The sequence below is a fragment of the Monoraphidium neglectum genome (assembly GCF_000611645.1).
Source record: "Monoraphidium neglectum strain SAG 48.87 unplaced genomic scaffold scaffold00162, whole genome shotgun sequence".
Classification (NCBI taxonomy): Eukaryota; Viridiplantae; Chlorophyta; class Chlorophyceae; order Sphaeropleales; family Selenastraceae; genus Monoraphidium; species Monoraphidium neglectum.
In genome coordinates, this window is record NW_014013466.1 from 7,999 (window position 1) to 17,558 (window position 9,560).

General features: G+C 67.1%; 1 protein-coding gene across 1 annotated transcript in view; it reads right to left on the bottom strand.

Annotated features, from left to right (window-relative positions):
• The window catches only part of MNEG_1581 (hypothetical protein), a gene marked incomplete at both ends in the record, with an annotated part of 8,903 nt that extends 664 nt beyond the window's left edge, over positions 1-8,239 (bottom strand). Inside the window, 16 exons of the mRNA XM_014049937.1 lie at positions 270-527; positions 866-986; positions 1,128-1,283; positions 1,574-2,022; positions 2,258-2,360; positions 2,564-2,622; positions 2,865-2,948; positions 4,286-4,441; positions 4,673-5,071; positions 5,277-5,406; positions 5,699-5,860; positions 6,317-6,735; positions 6,887-6,983; positions 7,221-7,297; positions 7,492-7,590; positions 7,775-8,239. Coding sequence (XP_013905391.1) covers positions 270-527; positions 866-986; positions 1,128-1,283; positions 1,574-2,022; positions 2,258-2,360; positions 2,564-2,622; positions 2,865-2,948; positions 4,286-4,441; positions 4,673-5,071; positions 5,277-5,406; positions 5,699-5,860; positions 6,317-6,735; positions 6,887-6,983; positions 7,221-7,297; positions 7,492-7,590; positions 7,775-8,239 — 3,234 coding nt within the window. The remainder of the gene's footprint in view (positions 1-269; positions 528-865; positions 987-1,127; positions 1,284-1,573; positions 2,023-2,257; positions 2,361-2,563; positions 2,623-2,864; positions 2,949-4,285; positions 4,442-4,672; positions 5,072-5,276; positions 5,407-5,698; positions 5,861-6,316; positions 6,736-6,886; positions 6,984-7,220; positions 7,298-7,491; positions 7,591-7,774) is intronic.
• Positions 8,240-9,560: the final 1,321 nt, after the last annotated feature.

Below are 9,560 nucleotides of genomic sequence, written 5' to 3' on the forward strand. Positions count from 1 at the left end.
TGTGTGTGTGTGTGTGTGTGTGTGTGTTAGTGTGTGTGTGTGTGTGTGTGTGTGTGTGTGTGTGTGTGTGTGTGTGTGTGTGTGTGTGTGTGTGTGTGTTCAAGTGTGTGAGTGTGTGTACGAGAATGTGACTGTGCATGTGTGATGCATGACGTCATCACCCAACAGCACCCGGCTGCCGCGTGTCAGCTCATGCGTCAATCAGCTGGCGCCGCACCACCCGTGCTTTTCAGTGTGCGTCCCGCGCGGGCGCTCGCCCTGGCCCTCACCCTAATATCCTCAACCTCCAGAGCCAGCTGCGCCGCCAGCTTCTCCTGAACCGCCGCCATCGCAAACCCGTCCCCCGCCGCGGCCTCCGCCTCGGCCTCGCCGCCCCGCGCGCCGGCCCGCCGCAGCGCCGCCGCCGCGTGCTGCTGCGCCCTGGTCAGCGCGGCGTCCTTGTCGGCGAGCTCCTCCCGCAGCAGCTCCACCACGGCCAGGGCCGCCTCGCGCTCCTCCAGAGCTGAGATGGCCTCGGGGACCAACACCTGGGAGGGGGGGGGGTGTATGCGAGTGTGTGTTGATGTGTGTGGGTGATGTTCTGGGGTACACGAGGATCCATGTTTTGAAGGGTGATCAGGGTGAGAGCGTATGTGTTTTGGGGGGGGAGATCCCGGTGTGCCGGGTTGAATGAAGGTGTGAGTGCGACAGGCGGCAGAGTTGAAGCCCGCCAGACTCCCCAGCGCTGTGTGGGGAGCCAAGGGGAAGGGTGGGGTTGCCACCGTCTGCAGCAGGCGGGCCGACCTGAGGCGGCACGCGGACCATGAAACGAGCGCCAAGGGCGGTGAGACGTGGCTCCGCCAGATGGCAGTGCGACAACACCCACCTGCCACTCCCTCAGGAAGGCCAGGCCGGCGCTCGTCTTCTGCGCAAACGCCTGCAGTGCCTTGTTGGCCTGGCGCGACATTGAGTCGGTCCGCTCTGCCGCGTCGGGCCCTCCCTCGGCACTGCAGTGATGGATGCAGCGGGGGCGAAGGGCAGGCGTCATGGCGATCATCTCACTTGAAACCACCCGGCGGACGCCTGGCGAGGGGGAGGCCGGCGGGTCAGTTTCGGGGCCACAAGGGTTCGTTGGGGGCCCCGCTCACCCGCAGATGTCACCGTCGCGCCCAGTGATGTCACCGAACGCCGCCATCGCCGCCATGCCCTCCCCCAGCGCGCGCATGTCCTCGCAGAGACCCTCCATGCGGTCGACCACTGCCTCGGCCGCCGCGCCAGCGACTGTCAGGTGCTCCAGCAGGTGCCTGCAAAGGCAGGTATTTTGGGGAATAGGGGGCGACAATTAGGTGTGTCGGCCGGGGTGTTTGGGGCCAAGGGATGTGGGGAGCGTGCATGATATCAAATTGTTCAGCCGGTTTTGGGGGCTCGAAAGCAGCCGGCAAACGTCTTCCAGGTGCACGGAAGCTGCCAGGGGAAAGCAGGGGTGGTCGAAGCAGAGGTGGCTAAGGAGAGGCCCGTTCCAGCGGCGGGACGCGTGGGACGCGAGGCCACACACTCGCGGCCTGGCTGCGGCGCGTGCCCCTGTGAGCCCCACCTCAGCATGTCCTTTGCCTGCCTCAGCTCCATCTCCTGCGGCGACTGCGGCTGCTCGGGGGTGCGCGCCAGCATCCCCCGCAGCGAGTGCTTCGCGCGCATCGAGGTGAACGACAGCCCGACCATCCCACGGCCGAGCACCGACGGGCCGCTGCCGACCGCAAAGGCGCCGCTGCCGCCGCCGCCGCTGCTGCTGCTGGCGGCGCTCGTGAAGCTCCAGTCGCTGCGGCGGCCGCCGCCGGCGCTGCTGCAGGGAGAGGGGCAGGGCGCCGGGGTGTCCTCGCCCAACTCGAGGCCGGCCAGCAGCGCGCGGGCGCCCTCGGGCTGCGGCCGCCGCCGCAGCTCCTGCCAGCGCGCGCAGGTCGCGAGGTCGTCGGGGTGCAGCAGGAAGAGGCGCAGCTCTTCTGAGGAGCGGAGGGCGGGGTGGCCGACGATGGCGCGCAGGAACACCTGCGGTGCAGCGGGGCGCGCGGGCAGGGTGCGTGTTTGATATGATTTGTGGCCCATTGGCGCGTCTCGACCGCTGCGTGACGGTATATAGTGTCCCGCACCCTCGCATTTGGATGTCTATCCGGCTGATTGCCAGCAACCTCCCAGGTTCTGCTGCAGCAAAAAAGGGTTCCAAGCGGGATGCCAGTGACTTTCCACCGCGACCGCGGGGCGCAACCTGTCCATTTGGCCACACCTGGAGCTCCATCCGCCGCTCTTGGATGGACGCATGGCGCCGCGCCGCGCGCGACCCGGGCGCCGGCTTGCTCCTGACCGGGGAGGGCGGGAAGAAGAAGCCCCTGCAAGCCGCGTGCGGGCATGTGGTCGCATGTGTAAGGGCGTGGATCGGGCATTCGCTTCATGTGAAGTGTGCGGCAAAGAGTTGGCTGTTTCGGCACCTCTTCCTCCAGTGGTACCATGGGGCTGTGTGCATGCCAGGCCGCAACAGTGCGATCATCCGGGCCCTGCGGCTTGCGGGACGTGTCGCACCACCGCGCCGCACCTGTACTGCCGCCTCAGCAGCTTGTGCAGCTGGTCAAAGTCCGCCGCCCGCCTTGAGACCTGCGAGCGAGGGAGCAGCGGGGGGCGGGCGCTATAGGGCTTTTTCGTGTGGTGTGGACGCCCGCTGCACGCTGCCCGCGGATGCAATCGCACCCAGCCCGCCTTGCGGCCGCACAGGCGCCTGGCTGCGCCGCGAAGGGAGCCGCGCCGCGCTTGGCGTCGACCAACGCTTGGGGCCCCTCGCCTCATCAGGCCCAAACGCGAGGCGGCGGGGGATTACGAGAGATTACAAGATCACGCACCTCCCGGCCATCCACATACACAGGGAAGGCGAGGGAGGCGGCCGACGGCCGCACAGCATCACGATTGGGATCATCGACGCTAACCTGCGGGCGGCGTGCGGCAGCGGGCGTCAGGGGGAGGGGGTGCGTAGCTGGGGGTGATGCGTTGGCCGGGGTGACCCTACGGGCTGCGCACGCCCACTGCACGACACCAGCCGCCGCCCCCCGGTCGGCGCCCAAGCTGCTGCTTATAGACTCGCCCGGCCACGCACCCTCAAAGATCGTGCTCCAGGCTGGCTCGTGGTCGCAAGCCACCGCTCGCCGCTGAGCTTGTGCTGTAGGCGTGCGCCAGGAGAGCCATGTGCAGGGCTCAGGGGCGCGCTCGAGCCCAACGCCTGGAATGCGTGGCCTGGTGGCGCGAAGGGCCATGAGACATCAGCTGCCGACATTAGTGAGATGCGCTCAACAGGTACAACTGCGGACTCCTGGTCGAGCACGCGTATGTGGCGTGTCCGTCGGTGCGACGGACGTGCGGACGGGTGACCAGAGCTTAAGATATCAAGCGAAGCATGAGAAACGCAATTCAAGCTGCAAGTGCGGAGATGAGGCGAGGTTCCGCGCGTGATCGGAGGTCGGACCCCAAGCTGCGCACGGGCTGCAAAAGTATTACGTGCGAAAGGTTATAACTTTCAGGTTTAGACATCTGCGGCACAGCCTCCCACGTTACAAGCGCACGGGAAGGACGGAAGATGGCGTCACCGGCACAATTGCTGTTGGAGGTGCAAACTGCTGTGCGCCAGAGCATGCATTGCAGCAAGCACGCAGGCAGGGCAAGGACGCTGTTTATGCATGGCAATGTATGGGAGGCCGTGCCTTTCACCGCGTGATGCAGCGACGACGGTTGAGGTTGGTGGGAGTGCGGTTGCGCACGGGTGGGTGACAAGAGCGTCCACCAGCGCCGTGCGGTACCTGAGGACGCTGCCGCAGGCGGCAGCACAGGACGAGCCCGGCAGCAGCTTGAATGGCAGGTGAAACCACGATCCGCCACATCGCAGGCATGTCGCCCTGTGCAACCCTGGGCCCCACTACTTACGCTGGGGCCCCGCTTTGGCGCCCACATCGCAGCATATCAGCATACCGAGCGCTCGGCTTCCGGCCGCCGCAGCCGGTGAATTCCATCCATATAAATGCATTGGGATTGAGGCATACGGCACATGCTTCAAGCATACCTGTGAAATTGTGATGAAATCAGATAAAGCTGCTGCCTAGAGCTTCGCAATGCCAACAGAGCGTTCACCACGCCAACACACGGGACAACCGCCTTCATCGCCGCATCCCCGAGATTGAGCAGAATTCTTCAATCATACTGGGTCCCACACTGCCCGGGATCATCGTCACTCGGCCGCCGCCCCACCACCGCCCACTCCCAAGGACCCCCAGACCTCGGCCACCGCGGCCGCCAGCTGGGCCTGCACCCTCGAAAAGTGCGCCAGGGCCGTCCCAAAGTCTTCGGCCCTCTCGAGGTTGAGGCGCTCCAGCTCTGACAGGTTGCGGCTCTTGAGCAGCTCGTAGTGCGCCTGGGCAGCCTCAATTTGCTCCTGCGGCGGCCGTGGTTACAGCGGTCGCGCGTCGAGGCGGGTGGAGTGTATTGCTGTTTTTGTGGAAAGACGAGCCGTTTGCAGAGGGACGGACAAAGGAAGGAAGTAGGGCATGCGGAGGACGCGAAGGCGCCGCAGCTGGGATGCACGCGAGCCACGGGCCGCAGCGGCTGCGGGGCCCGGCAGAAGCGAGCACGCCGTCTGCAAGCCGGCGCCTTGCGCGCCGCCAACCGCCGCGCCGCCGCACCGCTGCGCCGCCGCGCCGCGCCCCCGCACCTGCAGCTGCGTGACAGCCCCGGCCAGCTGCGCCGCCTTCTTCTCCTGCGCGCCCGCCTGCAGCTGCGTCACCCCGGATTGGAGCTGCGACACCGCGCCCCGCAGCTGCGCCGCCACCTGGTCCTGCCGGCCCTGCGGCGGCGACCCCGGCAGCAGCCCCGGCCAGCCCCGCTCCGCGCCGTACGGCTGATGCTGCTGCTGCTGCGACGAGTGCGCCGCCCCCGCCGCCGCCGCGTGCTGCTGCGCCCTGGTGAGCGCGGCGTCCTTGTCGGCGAGCTCCTCCCGCAGCAGCTCCACCACGGCCAGGGCCGCCTCGCGCTCCTCCAGGGCAGAGATGGCCTCGGGGACCAACACCTGGGAGGGGGGGGGGACGGGTGTGTACGGCGAAGCGACAATCCGTTCAGGTATAAACTCAAGATGTTGTGGGGTGTCATGGGGTTGCTGCTGCAATGTGCTGTTGACGCAATACCTTGGGGAAGCTTGTTTGAAGCTTGCATATAACTATGCATCTGCCTGCCCTTGGGATGCCCTGGCCAGCCCCGCGGAGGCGGCGCCTCACGTGGTAGTCATGGAGGAAGACCAGGCTGGCCGCGGTGCGCAGGGCAAACGTCTTCATGACGCCGTGCGCGTGACCCGTGGCGGTCCCGACCCGCTGCAGGTCGGCCGCCCGCCGCGTCGCCGCGTGGCCGCTGCGGCGGCGTGAAGGGGCGCGGAGGGGAGCGGGGAAAGGCGGGTGGGGCTGAAGGGGCCGCAGGGGGGCATTCAGGGACGGGGCACGGGGCTTGGGATGTTTCTCATAACACATAGCCGACCGCAGGCTGGCACGACTTGCGTATCGACGCAAGCCACGGGGTTTGAGAACCTTGCACTGCATGTATGCAACTCAGAACGCGCGTGCACACCCGGACACACACACACACACACACACACACATGCACACACATGCATTGTGGCAAACATACCCACACGCACGCAGCCCACCACGGCGTGTACTGCCCGCTGATGCTGGAGCTGGCCTCCTCGAAGCGCGCCATCGCGCCAAAGCCCTTCCCCAGCGCCCCGACGTCCTCGCAGAGTGCCTCCATGTTGCTGACCAGGGACCGCGCCGTGGCTGAGGCGTTTGACAGGTGCACCATGAGCTCCCTGTGGGGCGAACAAGGGACACGCGCGTGCATGTGTGTGCGTAGTGAGTGGGTGAGAGAGAGTGTGTGTGTGTGTGCGCGTGTATGTGTTTGTGTGAGGGTGTGTGTGCGCGTGCGTGTGTGTGTGCGTGCGTGCGCGTGCGTGCGTGCGTGCGTGTGTGTGTGTGTGTGTGTGTGTGTGTGTGTGCGCGCGTTTACGATATACGATGGAAATGGATCCACAGGTGGGGCGGGGGCGCGCATTCCAAGAGTCTTGTGACTGGCACAGGGAAATGGTGGCCAGCAAAGACTCATGCGAACAAGAGGCAGGTGGGTCCCTCCATGCCCGTGGCTGGCGCGGCCCCAACAGCGGGCGCTGCTGCACGGGGACCTGGCACGCCTTGACCGCCCCTGCAGCCCCTGGCTGCGACCCTCGGCAGCGCGAAAGCACCATGCGGGCACCCGAACTCAGGCTCACTTGAAATGCTCCTTCGCCTGCCGCAGCTGCGCCTCATCCGGCGGCAGCGCGGCCTGCGGCCGCCGGGTCTTCTGAGCCACCACGCCCATCAGGCTCTGCTTCACCCGCAACATCCTGAACGACAGCCCACCCCCGCCGCCGCCGCCGCCACCGCCGGCGGCCGCAGCCCCGTTGGCGGACGGCCCGCCGCCGCCGCCGCCGCCGCCCAGGCCGCCGCTGAGGGACCGGTCGAGCGCCCTCTCCGCGTTGCCCTCCCTCCCGAGCCCCGAGAGGGCCGCCCTCAGCGCGTCGCCCGCGGGGTGCTGCAGCATCTGCTGCCAGCGGGCGCAGGCTGAGAGGTCGTCCGGGTGCGACAGGAAGAGCCGCAGCTCCTCGCAGGCCCGCAGCACCGGGTGGCCTGAGATCGTGCGCATGTACGCCTGCGGCGCACCAGGGGTTTGTGGAACGCGCGACACAGGCGTGTTTCCAGGGCAGCAGCATTGGGGCCTGGAGAGAGGCGCATGAAGCCATGCGTGAGACCGACAGCACAAGCCGAGTGGCGGCGTCGGCCGCGGCGGCCCCCGAGCGCACCTGCAGGTCGACGCGCCGCACTTTCACGAGGTTGTCGGTCCACCCGAGCCTGGACTCGAAAAAAGCCTTCTCAGGGAGCGGCGGGAAGAAGAAGCCCCTGCGCGGCGCGGCGCGGCGCGGCGTGCGCGCCGAGGGGTGCACATCGATAGGTATTAAGCGTCGGCCTCGCAGAGCGCTGGAAGGCAAGTGCATGCAACGCAGAACCCGTTATTGGCACGTGGCGGAGACACTTAGAAACCAAGGGGACGGGCGGCAGCGTGGATCTAGCTCTTGAGCTGCACAGCTCGCTGTCTCCCCTGGTTCCGCATCAGGAGGCCGCCAATCAGGCGCCTACCTGTTGCGCTCCTTCAGGACCTTGTGCAGCTGGTCAAAGTCAGTGAACCGCCGCCGCACCTCCACAACCTTTCCGGGCTGCAAAGGGGATGCAGAGTGCAGCCCAGCGGGCGGTGCGGGTCGAACAGAGAGGCTCCGAGAGCCGCCGCTGGCCGCTGCTGCTTGGCAACGCCCCAGCCGCACCGCCCTGCCGCACCCTGCACCGCCGCTGCGCGCAGCTGCTGCCATGGGAGAGGGAGGTGGTGTGCTTGGAAGCGCGCGGCGCGACCCACCTGCTCCGGCGACTCGGTTCGGACGAGGTAAGTGAGGAACGCCCCCACGGGGACACCCATGCGCGACACCTCCACCCGCTCAGGGTCCCTGATGCTGATCTGGCATCACGGCGGGGCGGCGACCCAGGGGGCGAGCGGGGTTGATACGGTAGCTGTGCTGCCACAGGCTTGCAGCGGGCAGCGCTGGATGGCGGAGGCAGCACAGCGAGGCCGCGGCCCGCTGTGGACTGAGGGCCGCGATGGGTCAACAGGCGGGTGGACTTGGGCGCTGGCCGCCCCGTACCTTGAGGGGTGGCCCCGCCTGGCTGGCGCTGGCCTGCAGCAGCTCGTCCAGCAGCGCCGCGCCGTCCAAAGGCGCGCCTGCGCCGCCGCCGTCCGACGCGGGCGCGGGCGGCGCTGTGGCGGGGCCCGGCGCCGGGTGTTCAGGCAGCGCCGAGGCGCCGCCGCCGCTCGGCGACGCCGCAGGCGCCACGTCGGTGAAGCTCGGGGACGGCGAGTCGTCCAATGGGATGTTGGCCATGGCCAGCGCCGACAGCAAGGACGGCTGGTCGCTGCTGTATGCCGCGGCGACGTGCGCCGCGAACCGGGCTGCGGGATCGGGCGCGGCGTCGTCGCCAGCGGGGGCCGCGCCGGGTGGGGCGTGACCGGCGCCAAGGGGTGACACGGGCTGCCCGCTGGGAGCGCTGACAGGGAGAGTGGGCGTCAGGCCTGCCGCCAGGTCGCTGAAAGGGTCGTCTTCATGCGGCATCGCGGTCGACGCCGACGGGTGCGTGCGCGGGTACGTATATATGCGGCCTCGCGCCGTGCGGCTGACTATGAGATATGTGTATCTGGCCCAATTGACCGTACTCAGGCCAACGAGCGCGACTCTGGGGGCCGTTGAAGGTCAGGTCTACCGTACTCGCTCGTCGATGCTGTCTGTCGAGGTTAGGAGGTGAGGTGGGATGTGCAGATGACGCGCCACAATAAGGAAGCTTGGTATGCTGTGCAACCTTCAGCGACAACTCTCAACTGGCGTGTCTTGCATCAAGAGCCAGATCAACAGCTGGGGTACCACGCATCGCTGTGAAGAATATATGAATAATGGTTTTACAATTATCTTCATGTCCGTTCTACCTTGCAACAAAAGAGTGCTCTATCTATAGCCATTGTGCTCAGACAGCGTCAGCAGATCGACCCCCGCGTCCTTTCGTGCCACGTTTAACGACTCAAACGGTCCAAGAAGGCTGCTCATCGCCGCAGTAGCAGCAAGCAGCGCAACGCTTACTGCTGGGCAGGGTGGGGGCGCGGGGCGCAAGCAGCTGCTGCAGCAGGAGCAGCAATGGCGTCGGCAGCCGCGCCGACCACTCTCGGGGACCTGACGACAGAGTACACCCGCGGCAACCCCAACGATGTCGACACCCGCGGGCCGACGCTGGTGGAGAGGCACAACGAGCGCATGCAGCAGGAGAAGGAGAACATGGCGATTGAAAAGGTGGGCTGCCCTCGAGTGCCCCACTCGGTTTGCGCCTGCCGCCCTTTGCACGTCGCCCCAACCCATGCGCACCCTGCACCACCGCGACCTTCAGGCGCTTCCGGATGCCTTGTCTGCACCGGCAACCTCTCCTTTCTCGATCGCCGGCTGCGCCTCCACGCTGCCGCTCTTCCTCCTGCGCCTGCTGCGCCGCAACACATGCTGCCCCCGCAGCTCTCTGCCCTCATGCCGGCGCTGGGCTCGAAGCTGCGCGCTTTCGCGCTGGCCAAGACGGACTGGAACGTGGACGCAGCGGTCGAGCTGCTGCGCTCATTTCAAGTGGCTGAGCTGGATAAGCTGAACGCAATAACCAAGGTGCCCGCCCCCGCCCCGCGCTCCCGCCGCCTCTTGCCGCGCCGCCGGCTTGGCAGCTCGACGGGCAGGGCTCACTCCGCGGCGTGCCCCCTGCTGGCCACCCTGCTGCTGAGGCGGGCCGACCCTAGCTTTTTCTTGCGACCCTCGCGCCGCGTTGCTGGCCACGCATCGCATGTGGGCGGACGGCCCGCCTGCAGGCCGGCTGCGTAACAAAGACACACACACACACATAAGAGAGAGA